At 36.2% G+C, this 25,243-nt stretch overlaps 1 protein-coding gene across 4 annotated transcripts in view; it reads right to left on the bottom strand.

Annotated features, from left to right (window-relative positions):
- TTC7B (tetratricopeptide repeat domain 7B) overlaps nt 1-25,243 on the bottom strand; it is a 149,946-nt gene that overhangs the window by 56,785 nt on the left and 67,918 nt on the right. For all 4 annotated transcript variants that reach the window (XM_076345269.1, XM_076345268.1, XM_076345271.1 and 1 more), the window contains 6 exons: nt 22,360-22,443; nt 21,013-21,117; nt 19,544-19,661; nt 19,289-19,346; nt 14,701-14,773; nt 13,253-13,413 (listed from right to left, as the gene is read on the bottom strand). In XM_076345269.1, the coding sequence (XP_076201384.1) occupies nt 13,253-13,413; nt 14,701-14,773; nt 19,289-19,346; nt 19,544-19,661; nt 21,013-21,117; nt 22,360-22,443 (599 nt within the window). The remainder of the gene's footprint in view (nt 1-13,252; nt 13,414-14,700; nt 14,774-19,288; nt 19,347-19,543; nt 19,662-21,012; nt 21,118-22,359; nt 22,444-25,243) is intronic.

The following is a 25,243-nucleotide window of genomic DNA, read 5'->3' on the forward strand; positions in this document are numbered from 1 at the left end:
AGTGCGACAATAAAGGAACTAGTCAATTGGTATGCACATTTATAGGAGTCACAGCATCTGGGAACAGGTAATACGCTGGAAAAAACACTAATTTAAAAGCAATTTTTAGTAAATTGCAAGATGAAAGAGCACAAAGCAGGAGGAGAGGATGCATATAAAACTGTTAGCCTACTTTCTGTTTTTAAACCCAGGTGTACTCTGGCATTTTATTCCAGTGCAACCTTAATCATCCTAAGTGAAAAATTTATATGATTGGTCATATGGTTTGCGTGGGAAGACTGAGAAGGGTGTAGAGGGTGGGCATGTGTGAAAGCTCAGAACTTTCTTATCCCAAATACAAACTTCGAGGCTGCTAACAGTAACTGCAAACTGCCAGAGGGTTTTCTCAAGAATAAGAAATGACATCAACTGCCTCAGCAAGTTACAGTAGCTAAAGCTTTAGTGTTGCACTGAACGTCCTTTGCAGAAACTACCCAGCATGTAAATCTAAAAATGAATCACGCTACCTTAACTGTACAATATGTGTGTTGGTGGGACTGAGGAGGAAATGAAAGGCAGGTCGCTGAGTTAGTTTAGGAGAATGAGCACCTGTGGATAAGCAAGGTAAATAAGATCATATGGAGTCTCATCTGATGTCTTGTAGGAATGCAGAACAGAATCAAGTTACACTAGTTTAGCTTTCTTCCTACCAGTAAATCGGATTTGAGTATACAGGGAACTATATAGATAATTTAAAGTCATATTTCATTTGGCAGAGCAGTCCTCTCTAGATATTTGTTTAACTGTGACTGTATCACTGGAAGAAAAAATGTCCAGGTCTGTCCATCATTTTACTCAAGGAAAAATGGCAAATAACATCCTCCTCCACTCACACTACTACATCTGTTCTACCCTTAACGCGTGCGCACACACACTCCCTGCCCAAACAACAAGACCCAGGCATCAAAACCCAAACCCAAACCCACAGGAATCTACCTCATACAATCCCTTTCCTTTTTCTCTGTATGTAAAAAGAAGAGAGTACTTTTTACAGTTTGAAGAGCCTATAGAAGTTCAATTTTTTAAAATTTGTGATCATAGAACACCTTACAAAAGTTATGGAACATAATAAATTCAGAAGCACTGAATTTACAAGTCATTCTAGAAAGAAGACAATCGTAACATATACCTTATTATGTACGATTTACAGATAGACTGAATTTACATTAACAGCCTTCAAGCATTTAAGACTTTCAGGAATTCTGTAGCAGAGAGAAGGCACAGGGTCAGTAAATCACTAAGATTCATCACGCAAGAGCTAAAAGAAAAATTGAGCAGGAGATAGAGAGGGGATTTGATTATTAAGAAATGACTTAAACACGTGTACAAAATAGCAGGAGTCTGTGCAACAAAAACATAAGAACCTGGACTACTAGTGCAGGATTCGAGGGCAAGATAGCCGAAGACAAATATACTTGTAAGAATTAAAGCAACACATCAGAGTTTGATGCTTTTGGATGCACTTGGTACACATGCAACATCATCCCTGTTTTTTATGCATTACAGCAATCAAGGGGACTGGATGGTTGCACGTTTCCCAAAATACAAACAATAAACAAAGTATGATGGAAAAATATTCATAATTCTAATAAAGAAAGGCTAGGCAATTGTATCTAATGGGGAAAAAAAAATACACTGGTGTGGGATTATCCACACTAAACCAAAAATAATCTTTTGAATAGAAAAGGTTGCATTTACAAAGCCACACAGAGCAGTTTCCCTGGGTCCAAGAAATATTTTGACTACAAATCATAAAATAACTAAGACACTTCAGAAAACTGAGATGGGGTGTTAATAACAAAATGAAAACCTGCCAACTAAATGTTTACTTAACAAATGGGGTAAGGAAGGGAAGAAAAAGGAAGGAGGCAACAGGCAGGAGGAACACCATGTGACAAACAGGTCTCCCAAATTAACTTAATTCTTCCAAGTTCCCCTGAAATATGGCTGGAGGTACAAGTTCATAACAAGATAAACAAGCAGCTCAGGGACAAGTATTATCAGGAAGGTTTTAGAAACCATGAGGTAGATGATCTGAAAAAGGATTGTCTGAAAGTTCAGCTTCAAGCATCTGTGGAAACAACTCTTCTGGAATACAGCCTGCACTACTGACACAGAGAATTTTAAACTTTACAGGGACATTTTCACACCTGTTTTTAATACGCTATTAAAAATGGTGAAGAATGGATAAAAACTACCAAGAGATAGGATGATGAAAATCAAGCTGTACATTTTATGAGTATCATGAATTATCTGTTTGTGTCTGTTTGTAAGAGTCAGTGGTTTAAACTACTGGCACACGGTGCAGAACAAATATGACAGAGTAACCACAGCATGGTGGGACAGCACTCATGACTAAGAATGCAACTACCGAGGAATAGACAATATTCAAAATAGAAATGAAGAGCAGAACAATATGTGTCAGCAACGTGTCAAACTGGAATAAATATAACAGATAACAAGAACAGAAATCTGTTTGGGTCAAATTGTCTGGGGAAGGGAAGTAGGTAAAAACAGGTTCTGTTAAAGACATTAGACTAATGGGGCATTTGTTCCAGCATCAGTGTTTGATATGGATGCAGATTTTTAACGTTAGATAAAAATAAAGTGAATTGTATCATTTTAGGAGACTAATTACCCAGGCACAAAATGGAGAACAAATCAAACTCTCAAGTGGAAGGGCTTAGTTATTCTTGGAACTAATAGCTGATAGATTTATGAAATAGCTACTGAAGCAGCAAATGACTCCATTACTTCAAGACTGTTCTCACTAACTAATGAGGACGTTATAAAACAGCTGCTCATAACCTAATCCATATATTACTGGATTTTTATTTAAATAAAGAATGAAAAATCCCAAACGGGTTTATAACTAGGTCTTTGAATTTCAGCGGCATACACCCAAATAATTTGATAGCGAATGTTGGCAAAGACATCCACGATACAGCAGAAGCCTGGCATTTAACACAAAGATGCTAAAACATTTAAGGAGCCACATCTCAAGTTGAAGGGGTAAAACAATGTTCGACAAGCCAATCATTGATAACATTGTGCAAGTAAGACATCAGAAACATGCAGAGATCCTATCAAGAATAGCAGGGGACAGAGGGGAGAGAAGAGAAAGAAAAATCAGCACAGAAAGCTGCATCTTAGGTACATAGTAAAAAGTAAAGCTAAACTATACCTGAACAGGTTATTATACAAAAAAGTTACAGTCTTTAAAGGCTTTTTTGTACCTAAGTAGGAAAAAAAAGAAAATGTGTATACTAAAAATGGGGACAACGGGATGAAGATTAAGGATATTCAGGAATGAAGCCCCAACCTCCACCATAATCCTTATCTATGTTGTCTCAGATATGAAAACAATGACAAATGGAGAACTGGAACACTTTAAAAATTATTAAAATTAATACAGTCAAAAATAATCAATTTCTCAGAATTATGGAAACAGCGACACATAAGATTGTCATTCTAGAGTAAAAACTTTAAAGAAAATATCACTTCTCTAATGATGGGGGAACAGCAACTATATTGTCAATGTTTTTTTCAAGAGGGAAGGCACAGGTGAATATATAAAAATCTTAATAACATGCAAAAATTTATATAAAAATAGCATACAAAAAATGAAAGAAGTATTAGATAACATTGTTAATGGAAAAATGGGTTATAGTTCAAGTTTAATAAACAGATTGTACCAAACAACCTGTGTAACACTTACTCCAAACTAGAGCTGCCTAACAGCCAGGTTCATCAAGGTGAGACAGCTGTAAAGAGGGCAGATGCAATTCTGGAATGTACTTGTTGGAGCAGAAAGAGAAAGAGACAGTGCCATTGTACAATACCCCCGTGAGACCACATCTGGAATGTTATACATAATTCTAACAGTTAAAAAACACACACATGAGAAATTTCAAATTGGAGCAGCTGCAGAGAAAGGCTGCGAGGGTCATCAGCTGACTGGAGACTGCAGAGTATGAAAAATACTTCATTTAGTCAGTCTAGCAAAAAAAAGCCAAGAAGAGTTACAAATTCTATCTATAAATACAGATGAGACAAGCACCATGAAGGGAAAAGAATAATTTATCTAGAGGATAATGTTTCCACAAAAATTAGCATATATAAAGACCATACAGACTATTAAAACATTAAGGGTGGAAATTAGGTCTCAAGATTATAAATGAAATTGTAGAAGAGACTGCTTCCTCACAGTTTGTTTTGGATAGGCTGCAGAAGAGGTGGAGCAAATAACCTAACTGTTCTTAAAATACAGTTGATAAGTTCATGAAAAGTATTACAGATAGGACAACTGTAATAATGGAGCCTTGTGACTTCCAAGGTTCTTGCTAGTACTCTATTTCCTAATCAGTACAAACTATCTATTAAATCATGATCTGAAGCTTTGCCTACCAGCCAGTCAGTGTAATTTGTAGCATAGTTAAGAACTTGTGAATCTCCAAAACAAAATCACTGTCTTAATTATGCCTCCTTCTTCTCAGCCAGCCTGTTTCACTTTTTGAAATAAAAGACCCAGATGCTACAACCACCAATCCCCTTCCACAGCAACACTCTTATAATGTCAGGAGATCAAGAGGAGTTAATTTGTCCAATACTGGCTTAAGTTTTTAAGGATATTTCTATCCTGTAGAATGAAGCAAAAATTCAAAGTAGTGGAGACCAAGCTCTGCTATGTGACAAGTAACACTATTAGTATTGAGAACTCTTAGTTCTTTCAGTGAACAGGTACTGCTCGCCTTGGGTGTCATTTTAAAACCAGCTGCTTTGCTTTTGGGATCAAGTAAGCAGTTTTCACAAGTTGCTGTGCACCGTATGAGCACACCAGCTTGGATCAGCCATAGCTGGATATCTGTATTCCACACGCTACTGCATGGAAGAGTCCTGCCTTTCATTCCCCAATTCTTTCTTCAAATCTGGCAATATGACATGCTATCTATCATTCTTCCACCAGATCTGCCTGCTAGAGCAGTGTCACTCAATGCAGCAGTAATCAGGAATCTCCCTGAAGTCCCTCAGACTAAGAAACCTTCTACAGCAAACTTTTAATTCCACTAGACTACTTCTTCTGAAGGGTCCATACCCCCATATCCTGATAAAAACCGAACAGAATGCTCTATTTTCAGTTAGGATTGGGAGTAAACTTAATTATTCTTCTCTTACTATAGAAATTATTTACATTGTTCAGGGCTTGAAAAATATAAAAAACCTTCGCAAATTCAGTTTCTCTTAGTCAGTATGTACTATCAGCAAGTGCCCTTCTGAGAGTCTTGTAGTTACTCATAAATAAATGGTTTAGAAGAAAAAGGTTAAAATTAAAAGGAAATCCTAGAGTTCCCAGCGTTTACTTCATTCACACTGCAGAATCTGACAACAGTTTACTGTCTGCAAGTTTGTAGCTTCTTTTAAAAGGAGGAGGTAGGGCTGACTGCTTTAAGACCCTTCATTTGGGAATTCCACTTGAATCCAACAGGACTCTAATTTATGTGTAATATACTCTCTTAATGAAAAGATCCTTATAACAGCACAGTAGGAAGCTTTCCAAACAATTTGTTCAGCAGCATGGCTTAACAGCTCTTAAGCTGGATTTCTTTTTAAAAACCCAGCATATAGCTATAGGAACAAATACAGCCTTTGCACTCTAGCGTGGAAATGAATCATAGAAATAACTGACCAAGAAGCAAATAAGAATGCCAGCAAACAGGTAATTGAATATAAGCCCCCAACGAAGCAATTACGCTCAAAATAATTAACACAATCCTTTCTAACAGACACGATGCAGGTGAGTCTCTGTATAAAGCAGTGATAAACGATACTGAAATATTTTGTGCAGTTCTTGTTTACATGTGATGAAAACTGGCTACAGTTCAACAGCGCAACAGATAACTTAAAGGCTAGAGAACGTGCCCTACTGTCAGCAAGTACGGTGACGTTCTTATCAGAAAGGACATTTGGAGGTGACCTGATTACAGAAGCTACCATCAGAGTATGAAGTATTACAGAGTGCTTAGTAAAGAACGATATAAAAACCAATGACTGGAAACAAATACGGGATCAACTCAAGAACAAAAATACAGTCTTAATGAAGAGTGCAGCTGAAACACTACAACAAGCTACCACATGCTGCAATGGTTTCTCCAGTTTTTGATGTGTTCTTATCAAGATCGGACGTCCTCTGGAAGGTATGCTTTAGCTAAATCTATATTAATAGAAAAACTATAGCAAATTTGGCAACTTCTGATATATAGAAGGTCAGGAGTTTTAAAAATTTATCTTCTTGGCTTCAAACTCTGTTAATTTGAGCATCCAGTTTTGACAGCTGTCCCTTTAATGCTTGCTGTAGAAAGCTTACAGCTTCATGTTAGTCAACTCCAAACCATCTGCATGATCATCAAAACACAAAATGACAGAACTGCAAAAATTTAACCTACAAGGAGAATAACAACATGAAACTAAATAGAATATGACATACGTATAGTTTTATAAAGGATTTACCTACACATTCAGTGATTTTAGGTGCATCACTTCTATCACCATGATAATCAAAGTACAGAAAGAAATTCATAGAGGTGTCTGCTGCAATTGCAAAATGAACCCTTGCACAGTCAGTCTACTCCATTTTGTGTATTCAAGGAAAGTTTTATTATCAGGAAAGATATAAATATAAATCACTCATTACGAAACATGAAAAATCATCATTTTTAAGTACCTTGAAATAACTTTTTGGATGACTGAACAAATTAATCTTATTTCCTGGTGATTTCTTTTGAATTCCTGTGACATTGTTACCCAATCAATTTGTCTCGCCTTACCCTGAAGCCAGTTTCTTCTTTCCCAATTAATCATATCTGCTTCTCATTTTTGTTCAAAGTGTCAACAGCCAGGAATGAGTCTCAATTATCCAAGCTGCATTTGCAAGCTAACAAGACACAATTAATGAGAAGAGGTTACCGAACACAACTATAAGCAATGTCTACTTAGGGTTTTTTTTCAGCTGCTCCTATCAATCCGGTTCCTTCAGGAAATCCAATTGACTGAATCACTGGATGCCCAACACTGGCAACAGGAGGTCAAGCAACCAACTCTGGTTTTTGTAAGAACTCCAGAAAATCATTTAACTTAATAAAGAAAGTCTCCTAAACTGTTTCCCAATCAATCACCAAACATACCCAAAAGATGTGAAACCTGTTCCAAGTGATTCAGGAAAAGTGACAGATTTCTATAGTGCCAATATTAATCATAAGGGTAATCTCCTCCAACTTTGGTTGCACAGATCCCCAGTAGTGGGAAGCCCATATATAGAAACATAGATGAAGTGAAAATAGGCAGTTCAGATTGCTATTTGAAGCCTGACTCTCAAACAAGCAAAAGATGCCACAAAAACAGCCCTTCAAGCCCCAAAATAACACAATTTTGTGGGAACCATGAGTAGGTATCTTTGGTGTGCATTGGATGGCCTACGCTGCACCCTTTGAAATACTACTCCCCATATATTTTTTCACAAAGCAGTAGCATTGCTTCTTTGCAAGGAAAAGCAGCAGTCAGTCCTATGAATTTTAGTGGAGTTTATGTATACTGTATTCCATCTTATGAACTCAATGTCCTTAAGAAAATGTAAATCTGTAAACTATAATGACGATAGTTTCTGACTAAAGCCAGAACAAATTAGTTATACTTGAAAACTTTTTGTTTTCCTGCCTTGAACACCCTGCGGCAGCCACCTCATGACCCAAACCGGGACTCTTTCAATCAAGTTTCAAAGAAGAATCTACAGCCTAGCAAATATAATTCAGGGATAAGACCCTTAGGCCAATGACCAATTGGTTATATAAAGTAATATCTACCTATCAACAATGTCTTTTTTAATGGGCCATTCTGTAAAAGCACGTAACAACAACCAAAGCGGGGGGGAAGACAAGCCCAGCATGAAAATAAAAAACACAAGCAACCGATACTGTCTTTCATGACTTACAGAAAAATGATTCCTGAGAACAAATTCATTTAACTCCCAAGATGGACAGGATCAAAATGGAATGGATTTGAAAAAGCACGTTGTCAAATCTTGACAAGAACCTGAAAGACGTGATTTTGGCAAGCCTAGCAGATCACTATTTCTTGTCCAATCATATATTACTGCCCTTTCCTCAAATAATTCCCAGTGCTCTACTTATCAAGAAAAAAAAAGTTTAAGTTTAACCAGCACCACACACTGTAGCGCAACTACAACCGACCTTAGGAAAACACAATAGTGTAGTCTATTCCCTTTAATTGATAAATACACCCCTGTCCCACAAAACATCAATGTATGTATCATCATACACTGCACGCACCAACCAGCTCTTCTGTTATGCCCACCCAGACAACTCCCAGAAGGAAACAAGTTTGTTAATCAATGAACTGAGAGGGATGTTAAAAGGCTCTGCGATTCCGGGAAATCTAATGTAGCTCAAAAGAGCCCCTGAGGGTCAGGAAGGAAAGGATTTAATAGTTTTCAGAGGAGTGACATATTGGCCTGATGCTTCTGTGAAATATGCTTGGAAGAAAAAAAATTTCCATCACACTTCAACAAATGTAAATGTTTAAACTGTGAACTTAGTCTTCAGTTGTCTTCAAACCTGTTACCATATGTCTTTCCTTTTTGAGTGTACTTCACATTAAAATAACATGCTTGCACTCCTCAAATAACCCATCTGCTGTTCCCTACTTCTGCTACTTTAAAAGCTTGTCAGCTGCTATCCATTGCAGTTCAATTTTCAGCATAAAATAGCAATTGATACTTATTATTTATTTTGCCTAATTACACTAATTTCAGGCACTATACTCGTCTTTAAGTGCCCCAACACTTGAAATAACGAGGGAACCCCAAACAGCTAAGATTAAGAAAACAACATCACAAGTATTTCATTAAGAAACCTAACTCTGTCTCCCTTGACTGAGAATCTACTTATGACTAACCATGAAGTAGAAATAGATAAAAAGTGTTGTTTCAAGATTTCATATCATTCAGAAGTCCACTATGATATAGATTCCTTGTAACAAGCAGATAAAAAGACAGGAAAGAGTCATGGGAAGGAGTCTGTAAATAAGGCTCCTCAGGTAATTGCACATATAACTGTACTATATATATTGCACGAGATATACAAGCCCAATATGAACCAATGCAACACAACCACCATTACTTTGCATCGTATCTCTGAATACACCTTCAGACTGTAATGCACACCTCTGGGACTGCTTATACATTCAGAGTAGACAATCACTGGATTAAAATAAATACAATTCAAGGAAAATCCAAGCAGCAAAGACCTCAAGCCTCCCACATAGTTAAGTACTCTAGTGATTTAGGATATATTGTGGCTCCTTCCTGCCTACTCTCTTTGCATTCAGGGCAGCATGTCCCTGCTTCTGTTTCAAGAGGAGAAATGGATCATCTCACCCAGTCTCCCATATAGTTTGATGGTTATGACTCTGAGCTGCATCATCTGTGGGTTCAAATCCTGTCAAGCTGGAGAAGAACTGAACTTTGCATTCCTACAACACGGACAAGTTGTCTAATGAAAGGTGGGGAAAAAACAGTGTAACTTTAGATGAATTCAAATGCAGTAGGACCTGACTGAGATTAACTATTCAGATTTTTTGGTGCTGGCACCTTACTCCCACCCATGTCACCAGAGCAGGGTATTCATAATCTTTTCAATAATCTTAATCTGTTCAGTAATCTTTTGTCTAGAGATCTTTTTGTCCCTGGATCAAAGCACTCTCAGATTTCAGGAGGCTTCAGAGGTTAGCTAGCATTTAAAAGTAGATTGATTGTATTGCTCTGAAAAACACAGGTAACTTGTTTATAAGTAGAGTGGTTACAACCTAGCATTTTAAGCTTACAAAAAGTTTGAAATGATAGTGCTATAGATATTCAGCAAATATCTTGCATTTTGATTATTTCTGGAAAACATTACTACATACCTATTTCACTTTTAGAGCTTTCTTAGATTTTCACCAATAGTTTTTCCTATACCCCTTAAGGTCTTAGAGCAGATTGCGTATTTATGCTGCCAATATAACGAACAAAGGAAGAACAATCAACTCTCCATTCAAAGAAAAAGCTGTACCTTGCTGCTAACAGCACAATGTGATGTTTGCTCACAGTCCTTCCGCTCCTTTAGATAATGATGGGACACAAGTCTTTGGCTCTGAGGAATTTCTTTCTACTTACTGACCTAGAGGCGCATGGGGCAAAATCATTATCTGATTGGCCATGTTTGTTCAGCAGCATTCTAGCTTTATAGTGCAGGAAGGTTAATGCTAATTTAAGATACGAAGGTATGCTTGCTATATACCTCAAATATTGAACATGAATTCTAGGAATGCATCAGATTTTCAAAGGTTAAAAACTGACAGGCAACATATTTACTAATTGACTACAACAGAAGTGCTGGAAAGTATCCACTTCTCAGCGTGACTCACAGTGTATTCTATGACTTCCTTGCAACCTCTGGCGTTATGCAAATATGTAGCATTATAAACTTCTGAAAATTTATTTTCTTCTCAAAGAAAAGCAAAACAAAAAGAACATACAGCTGTGAACAGGGCAGGACAGCACTCAGTGCAGCAGTGCAATTACAGCATACAGAGGTATGCGGATAAGAATAACAATAGAAGAAATAAGAAATAACATAAGTCACAAGCCCTATGTGTTACTTTAATATTTTCCAAGTACAGACATTTATTATGCTGCAAAGCTATCAAAGTATCATTTTGCATAAGGCTGAGGTAATAGATTCATTCCAACAGAAATACAGAGAACACCGAGAAAAGTCTTGTACTATTTAGCTTACTGGGATTGCAGACATAACCAAAAGATAAAACATAAAACATGATGATATTTGAAGTGTTTACAAAAGCCAATAAAATACGATAGGCGAATAATCAAATGTTTCAGTATATCTAAAAATTAGCAAGCCTTAGAGGAACACAAGAGGATCTCTTCCCAGTCTGCTAGAAAGTACTGTGAGATTGTACTGTTTACAGATGTTGCAGAATAAGAAAACAGAAACAACAATACACTAAGCATTTGTGGTGTATATCTTATATATATATATATGCACATACATGTTGTCAGCCATTTCAAGAGCACCAGATATAGTGCACAAGAACAGATTGTAAACTTGAGGTTTTGCTGATAAATCCTTGCAAAAATAACCCAGTTACATGAAGGAATCAATCCAAATTTGTATTATTGACCAGATGTGTCTGTATGGCTGTCGGTATCAATTGCAGAGAGCACACAAGGAGTCTCAATCATATCCTTGACTTCTCTGGGAACCAGAAGTAACCTGACAGCACTAAAAACAAGACTCTAAAAGACTGTCTAGATACACAGAGCTGTGTTTCACCTTGGATCCTTCAGCAATTGTTGCCACATCTGATGGCGATTCCTACTGCCAAGATATTCCTCTCAAATTCCCTGATCTGTACCAGTAGGTTGTAACATAGTACACTGTATCACCACGGTGTTTGTATTATACAACAGGACTAACAATTTAGAACCACCATTATGACCCATATGATTAATATACTGACATACATTAATAGAAAGATCAGTACTTTTTAAAACAACTCAGGCAACTTGTTTAACCACAAGATGCAATTATAAACAAGTACAGAAAGGCCGTGAACCATATTTGAAAAACCCATAAATACCTTTTGAATGCTCACAAGAGTAATTTTAAACATTTTACTGAACGATCCTTTGTTCTCTTATTACAGTAGGGAGAACTGCAGTTTCAGAAATACTTCTTCTAGACTATTCATATTCTGAGAGAGACAGCAGCTTCTTTGTCATTTACATCGCCACTAAGTGGCAGAAGATGAACCAGTAACAGACAGAAGATGACAGATCACGGTGCTTTGAACATATTTGTTTTTAACAATAACAGGGCATAAAATTAGGTAGCTGATACTTCAATTGCCGCTCAAACCATGACTTACTGACAGGTCCCTCAGACCTGAGGAAAGCACAGACAGGTTTGGGAGAGGAACTGCTAGATAGTTCTGAAATCATGAAGCATGTGTGGAAGCCCCTAGTAAGAACAGAGACAAGTTATACGTGTGTGGATAAACCAGGAAGTGAGAAACAGCAAAAGGCCACAAAAGCAGTTGCACAGAACTGGCTACCAGAGACAGAAGTTCTGAGGAGCGGCGATATCAACAGAGGTCCTGGTCAGATTTATGAGGAAAAAGGCAACGGTACCTTATATAGACAGCCAAAAAGAGGCATGAAATGTCAAGGAACAGGAAGGAAAAAGACTATAATCCCTATTTTCAAACTAATAATTCTTAAAGAAATCATATTTTTTTGGTATGTTGATATAGTAACAACTATACTGATTGATACTTCAAAAAATTGTCTAAATAAGCATTTAGGATATTTGTAATACTATGGATTACAACCTTAGCGACTGTTGGTAAAGCATCGGAACGGAACATTGGAAGTTAATGGAATCTGTCCCTGAGATATTTCGCTGTGAAGCGTTTCATCAGATTTTCATAAGAAAATAAATAATAACAACAAAAAAAACCCCTTACAAAAGTATAAAATCCAAATGTATTTTAAGATATACTTAACATGAAGAATAAACACAAAGAATGATTTCTTTCTTAAACAAAAGGAGAACATCTACCAAACGTGCTTCTTCCCTGTTCACTTGTTTAGTTATCCATCAGCAAACTTCAGATGACTGGTTATTATACAGGCAAAACAGGAGATTCTCTGTTATGGTGTATTTTACAGAATAGATTCCATACAATATGCATAGAGTTATCTGTAGGATGGGATAAATCTATCCTAGCTAATAGTAAAGTCCTGTTTACCCTTCTTAGAATATTGCATAGAAACAGAAGACAGAAAAAAATACTCTAAAGCATGCAACAGGGAGAAATTATCTAAACAAAGAGTCTGTAGAAAAAGACAAAATAAGATCAACTATCCAGCTCTAGCCTCCCTTCCAAAATGAAATCCTTAATCACTATTTAACAAGCCTTTAATAAAAAGCAGACTTGCATTAAATGGGCAGGGGGGAACACTTGGAAAAAAACTCAAGACCAATCTTCAAATCCACCCCCTCTTGAAAGGAATGAGATGAGAATCTAAGAAAAACAAATATGAGAGAAAGCATAGAAAGCAAACATGACATTCACTCACATAAAATTTTCTGGATATTCACTCAAGGCCATATCAATGATATTCAAAGCATCATGATAGTGTTTCTGGGCTGATAGCAAGAGTGCAAGGAGATGAAGAGAGTTGGCATCATCTCCTTGTAGTTGCAGAGCCTGACGAACATAACCCAAAGCTTCTGGTATCTGATTAAAAAAAGGCAGAAAAAGAAAGCATCACTATTAGAAGTATTGCCTATTACTTGATTGCACGTCCATAAAATTTTCAAAATATTCACCTGGATACCATGTAGAATTCTATAGACTCCTGTAAGACACTACTCAGAAGTTTAAAATGGACCTGATGCTCTACAGTGAACAGTAAAAATTAAATAATATATTAGCCCTGGAAAATAAGATACAAGTTTTAATAAAACAGTTCCCTTCAGCCCTTTAAAATATTCACTTACTATTCTTTTTTCAAGTATTGGTTGTATTTCTACATGATTTTGAAAATATTTTAATTGTAATACATTAACTAAAATGTACAGCTAGACTGCAATAGTAACTTTTCTTCACATGGAATTTCATTATCTCCTCAGTTGCATGTGCTTTTGCTCAAAATAAGTACACTAAGTGTTAAAAACAGTAAATTTAATTAAGCAACATGAGAAGTTTGGAATTCAGAAGTACAGAGTCATAGCCTGCTACTGAAAAATATTTTGTGCTATTAAAGTGACAATCCATTCCACTCTAATGCGACATAGTCCAATGTCTCTGCTACTCATTAGCAATGAAAAGTAGTCACCTAGAGTATGTAAACTACTGTGCTCAAAACTACTTCCTAAAATAAACATGACACAGGAAAAGGCTTACCATGACATATACAAAGCAGCTCCACGTTATCCAAATTCATGTGATATGTGATAGAATCCTAAATCCCTTAAACATAACAGCTGTACAAGTTGGACCAAGCTCTGATCTCTTTTACAGCTTTAAAGTATTTTCCAGTTTTCTTAAACACATTTTTGTAATTTTGTTCACAATAACCAAACCTCCTTCAAATATTCAGAAAAGGCACGGATCTTAGCAGATACTCAAGATTTAAGCACTGTCAAGATCATTAAAAACTAGATTCAAGAGTCCCACCCTCCAGATAACCAGTCTGAGCAGAGATTACACGTAATAGGTAAAAACAGGGTGAAAACTGACTTTTTTTTTTCTCTCCATCCAGCACCATAAATGCTGAAACAAATAAATTGAGTGACTTATTTCTAATCCTAGAGCTGGAAATATTGTGGCAGAACTCTGGAGAAGTGTACAAGACTGAAGGTGTTCAGAGAGAATATTTTGGGTTTTTTTTCCATAGATATGCATATATGTACAAGGAAAACCAGGTTTTTATTGAAGAAATCTTCATCTGTATCCATCAACAGATACAAATTCTAATCATCATATGACAGTGTGAGGCTGCACTTTTAAAACACAACTAACCTGTCTGGATATGGCAAGCTGCAGTGCCAAGTAAAATGCTGCCAGATGATCTGTTGGAGACAAACTGTGAGCCCTTAAAAACAAAGAAACAAAACAAAAACCCAGTGAATTTTTCCCCTGTTAGTACAGGTTAGACATACATACAAACGCATATATATTCATGTACCCATATTCAGATCTCTTTGACTACATGTATGCTCATATTTTGATATAAGTGGTGTTCATTCTAGTGACTTTTCTGTCACTTTTAATAGAAAATAATTATGTTGTTTTTAATAGAAATTATGTAATTTCAGGATAAATCTTAAAAATGAGCAATACAAAATGATTCAATTAAAATACACTCCTAAACAAACACTACATGTAATTATCTAAAAAAAGGAAAAAAAAGTCCCAAACAAAAAATCCCCCAAAACAACATGTCTTCAAAGACAAGAATCATGGTATCTGCACGAGAAGTACCCAAGCAATTGCACCGACCCTGACCAGACTGGTTCTGAAGCACAGAACTCAAAGAGGAAGAGTAGCAGCAAAGTAGATCAGAGTTTTGTTCATTCTTTAGACTCCCAAAGTTTAAGCACATTTTCAGTCCAGCATACTAAGCCTCCTAGGAAGCCAGTTACTTCTTGACTTTCAGTTGCTTTGAGATTAAGTTAGCAGAGCACCTTGCTATGTAGCAATCAATGTAAAAGAATCTAGGCTGGACAGCTTTATCATAGCATTATAGTAAAAGGCAGCATAAGATCTGATTCATCAGGAACCTCTGTCTTCTCACGTCCAAAGAGACAGCTCCATCAGTTTAGCAACTACACCCAATACATACCAAAGTAGTTTAACTTATTAGGAGACAGTTTCATATTTTGCTAGATTTATCTCTAAATTGGAGATTGGAGTTAAATATAAAGCCTAACAGGGTCCAGAACCAGTCCTTTTTTAAATTTAAGTTCACAAATTAAGCAAGACTAAGTGAGAACAAGAGATCTTAACTTAGAGAGTACTTGTTCAGGCACCCAAGCTTCAGTTAGTGAAAGAATAAAGCTGTTACTATCTATCAACCATTTGGTGAATTCTGTGAAACTTCAATTCACACCAACCATAGGAAAAGCACTGAAAGTCTTCCAAAATAATAATAAAAAAAAAGTTAGTGAAACAAACACCCCCTCAGCACTGTGTGAAGATGGCAACAAGCACCTTCTCAAATGGCCACTATCACAAACTGGTAGCCTTGAAATCTGGCATAGGCAAGGGTCCAAAACATAACTGTATTTCTTCAAGACCTCTATTTCTTCAGGAATTGGTCCTCTAGGTAAGTGATTAAAAAACCCACAAAAAACAAAACAAAAAAACTTGGCAGATCAAACTACTGAGCTCAGTACAGCTGCTTGTTCTGTAAACTGTGTAGAAGATGAATGGAGAATTTCAACTTCCACCTCCTGGAAAACATTTATTTTTAAGATGTGGGAAGAGAAAGTGGGCATGACTGGTATGCTGAGCATAACATACGCTCTGTGGTAACAAATTTTCGGAAACATCCTATCCTTATGTTATCAACACAAGGAACCAGAAACATTATCAACCACATTGAAGTGTATTTCCAGTACAGCTGATCTATCAGGTGTGAGTCTCTCTATAAACACAAGTGGGGAAACGTTAATATGCAGAACAATCACATTTCAAAACATACTTTTTCCCTTCTCTTAGAAGGTAGCTATGGGATATTTGATATGCAGAAACTCTGTTCTTTTCGTGGGCCAAACCATTCTATTCAAGATTCTGTGTGGAGTCCGAGCTACTCATATCAGCAATCAGCTGATACTCCTATCACTAACAGCAACATTAGCAATTCACTAGAGTTTTCAAAACATATACCCTGCACATTATTAAAACCTCTGAAAGAGACTTTAATTAAAAGCCTATGCACAAGTTCATTCTGAGGAAGGCCAGCAGAAAGGATGAACATATAACTTAACATCAATACCCTGGAACATGCACTCAAAAATACAAAATATTGTTTCTAGGAGGTTGTATCAACTGGAAAAAGAAAAGAACAAAGAAAACCCCAAGGCATCAGAAAGATGCATAGAAATCATGTGCAATTAATCCTTATGTTCCCAAGACTTTCTGTGTATAAATTTATATTCTGCTAGTTAGCACAAATATTTCAAAGCTCCATATCACTACAAAACTGAAGTTCCACTCAACCTATATAGCTCAAGGACATCTGTAATGGTTCACTGAAGAGATGCTAGATATGTTTTCAGACTTCAGCTGGCACTATTCGCTGCTAGGAAGTCTTTGAAACGGAACAGTTAAGAAGGTATCAAGAGGCTTATTTTTCAGCTGTAGAGAACGAAACAGAAAAGTTCCTGGGTGAAAGATGACATAACACAACCAAGCAACAATATTTGAATAGAGAGTGTGAAAGAGTAATTTCGCAGTGATAAGAAGCTGAATATAATTTGAAAAACAGCTCTCCTAACCTACTGTGTATTGCTTATTCTCTTTTAACTCAAACCACATATTCTTTTTCTAGAGCAACCTAATAAAATATTACCACAATAAGCAATATGCTACCTATAAAAACATCCTCATATTTACAGGTGGTCAAAACGCTGCACAACCTCAAACCTCAGAAAATGGAAATTTTCCAGACAGATCGATAGCAGGGAACAACTCTCAGAATTTTGGGAATCGCTATACTAAACCGGAGGGTAGAGTCAGCAAGCACTGAACTGGAATGGACTAGCTTCAGGCTATGGTTCATTTCATCCCTTGCTGTTTCAAAGAAGCAGCAGAAGAAAGCAAAACACTATTAGAACCTCAGAAGTAGTGAATGGGTAGAAATGGTGAGAAATGGTTAGCACAGTATTTTTGAAACAGTGATGCTTAAGTCAGTGGTAAGAGGGATGGGTGAGGAACTAAGGTACAAACCAGGAGGTAGAAAGTTCAGTTTCAACATGGAGAAAGAATGCTGAAGTAATAAAAAGTATTAAAACCATTAAGGAACAGGAAGAGCAAAGATATGTTAAAACATATTTACATACAGAGGAATAGTTAGGACAGAAAAAAGAAGGACCAATACATACCAGTCTCACTCTAAAGATACCTGCAAAACACTTTTTCAACCCTATCCCCTCAGATGCAAAATCACCAAGAAAAACCCCAGACTTCTCATTCACATTAATGCACAAATCAGTTTCCCTAAAGCATTTAGGCCTATCTCACTGTCCTGGTTTCGGCAGGGACAGAGTTAATTTTCTTCCTAGTAGCTGCTACAGTGCTGTGTTTTGGATTTAGTATGAGAACAAAGTTGATAACGCACCGATGTTTTAGCTGTTGCTAAGTAGTGCTTACACTAGTCAAGGACTTTTCAGCTTCCCATGCTCTACCGACTGAGAAGGCTGGAGGGGCACAAGAAGCTGGGAGGGGGCACAGCCAAACTGGCCAAAGGGACATTCCATACCATGTGACATCATGCTCAGTACATAAACTGGGAAAGCTGGCCGGGGGGTGGCCGCTGCTCGGGGACTGGCTGGGCATCGGTTGGTGGGTGGTGAGCAATTGCACTGTGCATCACTTGCTTTGTGTATTATTACTATTATTATTATTGTTATTATTGTTACATTATTATTATTATTATTATTTTATTTCAATTATTAAACTGTTTTTTATCTCAACCCACGAGTTTTTTTCACTTCTACTCTTCCAATTCTCTCCCCCATCCCACCGGGGGAGAGGGGGGATGAGTGAGCGAGTGGCTGTGTGGTACTCAGTTGCCGACTGAGGGTAAACCACAACACTCACCAAAGTAGGGTTTTCAAAAGTATATAAACGTAAAAAGAGACATCTTTAGATGTTGCAGCACTTCTGCCAGCTTTGCCATCAAGATTTGTTTCCTCTATTATTGGGGTAGAGATATTCTCATTCACCTGTTTATTGTCATTTCGTTTGCAGAGTCAAACCCTTGAGAATGAACTACTGTCATCCCCGACAGCGCTACTTCCGTGTAACGCACTTGGAAGACGGTGCATTTGCATTGTCACTGCCTACGTTGTTAAATCTCTAGATGGAATTTTTTCTTTTCCCCCCTAGCTTACTACCTTACTACCTGCATTTCACCACTCATCCACAGCAGCAGGGCCTCAATTATCGCTCTGTCTCTACAGAGATAATTGCAAAAGCCTGCTATATAATCTGATCAGCGACCAGCTCTTCTTGAAACACTATCACATTGAACCATGACTTGAAACCTTGCATCACACCATTTTCCCTTCTAGATCAGGACAGAATACTCCTTTGAGCAAATATTTTATACTAGAGAGCCACACAAATGTCTTTAAAATGAAATAAAAGGAAATCCTTATAAATCAATTTAGATATTTCTGACAGAATATGAAAGTAAATGCTAAAGTAAATGCTAAAGTAAAATGAAGTAAATGCTAAAGAAATACATTCTGTACTCATGAAGGGAGACTCCCAGAGGTGAAATCCTCATTACACAATCTTTTACAAGTCCCTCTTTTTAACACATAATAAAGCTTTTCACTACATACAGCAGAATGAAATGAGAAGATTAACACCCACTCACCTCTGAAATGCAAGAAGAGCCTTTCTCTGCAGGACCTCTTGCATCCCTCGCAAAGATGCTGAAAAGGATATATTTAATCAGTGATATGCAAGATCAAGAGATTTCATTCCACATGCTCATTGAAGAAGTTTTAATACATTGACTGAAAAAAATGGTTGCACACAGAAGCTTTCATTTTAAGTCTAGCATTCTGCTAGGTATCCTTTTTTAGGCAACATGGGAATTTCCAAATGTGAATGTTTATTCTTATCTTACCGTCAGTAGCCTGCAGACTGTAAGTCAATCCCAGTGCCAAGTAGCCTTTTGCTTTGAACTCTGATGTTTTGTCCCCAAGATCAACAACTGTTTTGGCAAATCTTTCAGCTTCTTCCAACTGAAAATATTATAAAACATCCATGTAAGTCTAAAACTACCTAAAGTTTACATTATAATGAGAAGAACGCACAGCGTGTGTATTATGAGTCTGTTGAAATCTCAGCCATGATTGCTTTTACAGACTATTTCGTTTTTCATTAGACTTAGTTTTCCTGCTAAATACTGAGTAAAGAACACAGATTTAAGCTGAAGCACCCATTCCTATGGTTGAGAGAAACTCTGGCACATAACACACAGATCATTCTAAACTTACTGTGGTTTTGCCATTTTTTATTTATTTATTTATTTTTTAAAAATAAAAAAGTCATTTCTGGTCTACATATGCCATCTGCCATTTTTGCATTTCATAAATAGAGTTCTTGCCCCAGGAACCATTTCTTTAGGAAAATCAATTGCAAGAACTATGGCTCCAACCCTGCAAAAAAAAAGCATAGCCATGCAGAACTCTGCATCACATACAGTATTACTGAATGTATGTGAACTCATAAATAAACAGGTTTAACTGCACACCCACACTAGCACACTATTTAACAATCTAGAAAGAAAAAAATAACATTTGAATCCATTCCAGTAAATGTAAATGCTAAGTACAGTAAGCTACTCCATATGGAGTCAATCCATAGGGAACAATTTACATGGAACAATTTACAGAACTCGGATCTACGTTAATTATTAAGACTGTATTTTTGTCAGACTCAGCAAGTCATGTTTCTGCTACTGCGCTATTTTCTCAATTTCTGATTGTGACCTTTCCCTCCTCTTTTCCTCCTTTTTTAAATACACTCATTCTTCTAAAAATTACACATGTATCTTGAAAACCACACAATGTTCTTTGATCACCTTAATGTTTTTTTGTACAGATATACCAATTTCAAGGTTATCTAAAATACATCTCCAGTAACATTTTTTAAAAAGACACTGTCTTTACTAGGAATTCATAAACTCCATCTGTCTGCAAACATGGTATCACCAGAAGAGTCTCTTGAATATGAGAGATTTGTCTCATTATCTTCCCAAAAAAGTTATTTTCCTCTTGCACAGAGGAAACAGAAGTCTAAGTTGCATTTTTCATCTCTGTATGCCAATGTTTCAATTTCTAATACATTTTTAGCTGTCTTACATCAGTATCAAGTATGCTACCTTGATAAACATAACCATTGCTGTCAAATATTTTAAATCAGCCATGCAAACAGGGATGCACATGTGCATATATGTATCTGTGCTGTATTTTCAGAGATGACCAAGTGCATGTAGTCACTGTGCAGAAGTATTTGCTCCATCCCTAAACCAAGATTTTGTTGCATTTTAGCACAGCTCTTGCTGAAAAGACAAAGAGTGGCAAAGCTTACCCAGTGGAGAGATCCCATACAGAGCTTTGCAGCAAGGAGTGGAATAGTTGCATCATCTGGTTTCAAACGTATACATTCCTTCAAGACTTTTACAGCTCGAGCAGACTGTTAAAAACATTTTCCATTGAAATTACTAAAAGCATAAATATGTTTCACAGAAAGAAGATTCTTATTTCCATCATTTACTTTATTTTTCCAATGTGAAGGGAACATTACTAAACATTTTGTTGACAATTTGTCACAACTCCTCATGCAAGTGAAACACAAGGCTTCAGGCACTGCTATCATTATTTAACCTCTATGAACTATCATTAAGTGTTCCCAGTGGAACATTTGCCCAGAATATAATTCCAATGGTACATGATTCAGAAAACAGTTTTGAGATGCATTTAAAACTTTGCTAGGCCTGTAAGCTCACAACATTTGAGCCAGACAAATGAAAGAGCAGGAACAGGACAGAGTCTTCAGAACAAGCAGTGTTTTAATGCTCTTTGCAAGTTACAACAGCACTTAGGAAGAGCTCTGATATAAGATTGTATAACAGTGGCACTGCTCCTCCTTTTTTAATTCATTTGCCTCCATCCAATCACAGTTTAGAAGATAACTGTAAGTAAACAGAGAATGGGAAGAAGAATCAAGCCCCTTCAGAACCAATGTGCTTCTAAAAATATTTTCTAAAGAAAATACAAATCATTCCTTTCCCCCATACTAAGATAAGCAAATTACCCCCATTGAGAATGATCTTTTAGAAAATTAGTATTATTTACAGTACATAATGAATGTGATTTATTTTCCCTAACATGGCAGGGAAAAGCAAAAAGAACTGAAAATAGAAGATTGCATCTGATAAGGTAAGTTCCTAGGTTATATAAAATTAAAAAAAAAAATCCAACTCACTTTAATTGCACAGAATACACAGTCTCAAAGACAGCAATATTAAAAAAGACACAATCAGAAATTCCCAAAGAAAAAAAAAGCAAGAGCATCATGAATCAGCATTAATTTGTACCTAAGCATAAAATTTGTTCATCAAACCAGCACTTAAAAAAGACTGTTACTGGATAATATGATCTGGTATAATTAACTACTTATACTCAATTAGCTTAGCTTAAGCTTGTTGGCAAGATAGTTCTTATCATCACCTTTCAGTCTTCCTAAGTTAGAAACTATTGAAAATAGTAACATTCTTTGTACAGCACTAGGCATAAAACCAGGAGTATGGTGTACTTAGCTGATTTAAGGATTAGAATTATTTTCAAAAACACTACAGATTAAAATTATGGAAGTGCCAAAAGTTGTTATCAAAAGCCATCAATACAAGAATAACATCCAAAAATTGAGACTTACTTTTCCTGCTGCCATCAAGGACAATGCAAATTGATACCAGAGATGGAACTCTTCAAACGCAAACTTCATGGCTCTTTCTAAACACTAATTTGTGGGGGAAAATTGTTATTTAAGGGCACATTTTGAATTATTAAGAAGATATACTAGTATAAAAATTTTCTTACAGACTCATACCTAAAATACATGTAGTTAAAAATTTAAATCATTCAAGTAAGTTAAAAACAGCTGCCAGATTCTATATGGAGAAAAAGAATTGAACAGAAAATTGATTTCCCATTTATTCTGTTTGTTTAAATACTCCTGCTGGTACTGTCCTATTTAGTCTGAAAGAAGGAATGATAAATATCAGCTTACTGAAGTTATCAGCTGCAAAAGGCAGGAGATAAGTCTTAAGTGAAAAGGAAAATTGTACACACACTCTTCCTAAATTGTGAACACTTAACAAGCAATGGTACCACAAGTACTAATCAGTACCACTTAAAAGGGGGGGAAAAGGTTCAACTGACAATATTATTTCTATTTTTAAGAATTTTAACTTCACACTCAATATTATGCTGAGATTTTCAACTTAATAACTGAATGCCAAAAGGAAATTCATTATTTACTATACTGAAATTAAATATATTATATTAGCATTATATGCTAATTTTGTAGGTTTCATATCTGCTGTTGTCAGTAAGAATTATTTCATTTTGCTATGCTCATTTTTACTAATCAGGCCAGCTCCAGAGAGTCAAAAGGTGCAATACTTTTCTGGATTAAACTGATTTAGCAATTAACTTTCTAGTCTGCAGAGCCCAATTACATGAAGCAGCTTTTCTGCTCTGATAGCTATAATGTATATGCTAAACTGCAATACCATGAATTATTTTTCACATTCAAACTCAGCCTTAACATTACAGAAACCACAGCCAGGCGTGTAGCATGTTCCCACACTTTAACAGAACCGGAAGCAAAGAACAGCACTGAGGATAAAACAAAACAAATCCAAGAAATGCATTATTTACTACATATAAGTAATGTATGCTAGAATTTTTCCTACTACACAATGTCCAGTATCAAGACTATTACTAAACAGAATTTTTATTCAATGATATAGAGGAATGAAGTTTTTAAAACCAAATTCTTTCCAATACTGTTGTTAAAAGTTCATCATCAGATTGTATGTGTAGTAAGTTAATTAAATGTCTATCAAGAAAACCAACTCAGGATTTATTTTCCCATTGGACTTTCTTTCCACCAGTGGAAGCAAAAACATCACAGCAAGAAACAAGTAAGTTATGTGTGATTATCTTCTATTACTTTGGATACTTCACAGAGACACCTAGGTGAGGCACACTCTGCCACCTCCCTCCATGAACTTGGCAGAAATCAAAAGTTGCTAAATTCCCCTCTTTCTCTCTTCGCCGATTAGTACAACTATGGTGCTAACCTGAGTGCCTCTAAATGAAGGAGAATTAATTCAGGCATATCTTTTCAAATACACTTTCAAATACAACTCACTCTACCTGTTTTGATACCAGTGTTTTACATATGATTTAAGTAATTTCAGCACTTCTTCCAGAACTCTGACCTACAGCAGCCATATAATCCCAGAGATTCACACAAACAACTGGTGCAGGGAAACTTAATACTTAAAGTCAAAATATGTTTATAACTTTTTAGGCTGCCTAATCATACTTTCTTCTCCCATTTTTTACATATTCATATATGTATACATGTGCATTAATTATATAGAGGTACTCATTCACAATTAGAAAAATAAAAATCTTATTTTCTAGGCCTTGCTTAATTAAAAATTAATTGCCAATTCTAACTGGCAGAAAATAAAGAAGTGGGAGAAGTTGATACTTTAGGCTTTTATAATTTTGTAATTATAGGGACACAGGACACAATTGTAGATTATTCTAAAAGGCTTAAGTTTCAACGTACTCATGATCTATTTACCGTTCTTTTTCATTGACTTCAAGTTCTAGTCATTCAGTATGAAATGTGACAAATTACATGACTTTCTTCCCTTGTAAGATCACAAAATTGGTGGTTAGCATGTGCGGGGGTAAGGGGTATATGTGCACATAGGTGTATGTGACCTACACAACAACATGAACATCTCATAAACTGGGTTTTCCTGAACCAAGTAACAACAAGTAATTTCAAAGAGCAGCAGGCTCCATCAAGAAATCAATGAGAAATACATAACAAGCAATGGTACCCTGGAGAACTGCAAGTTAAGATAATGTTCAGGATAATGGCAACTGACTTAACTAATTGAAAACACGTTCAGCACAATCACTCTCCTGAAAGGCAGAAATGCAACTATTGACATTGCCTTGTAAATAATCACAACTCACTATATGGACAGGTAATGTTGAACGCATTACTGAATTTTGTTGCTTAGCACTACGGTCTCCTCCTGAAAAGAATATGCTTGAAGTTAGAGAGTTGAAAGATGAGTATCTAGGAAAATTTCTGGTCTGGAAAACATCTCCCCTAGTAGGACATTGATAAGCTCAATATGTCATATCCTATGAAGCTTAAAAATCAACTTGACGACAGTCAGAGTACTTTTGTGTAGGAGAGAATTATGACAGTAGAAAGTTCTTTGATCTAGTTGAAAAAGCCGTAAGAAATTGAAAGCCCATGGTATACAAACTCCGTAAAGAAATGAGACCTTTTCAATTAAGAACATGACTCAGCATTAGACTAGTTTAACAAGGATGAGACAGATTTTTGGTCATTTTATGTTCTTATATCACAGCTAACTACTTCTGTATATATATATATAAGTATACTAAGTTATAAAAGTTTCAGACTATGGGCCACAGGATTTGAGGGCAGATATCCTCTAACCACTCACTAAACTGTAAGAGCTTCTTAAAGTCTA

The sequence above is a fragment of the Aptenodytes patagonicus genome, chromosome 7 (assembly GCF_965638725.1).
Source record: "Aptenodytes patagonicus chromosome 7, bAptPat1.pri.cur, whole genome shotgun sequence".
Lineage (NCBI taxonomy): Eukaryota > Metazoa > Chordata > Aves > Sphenisciformes > Spheniscidae > Aptenodytes > Aptenodytes patagonicus.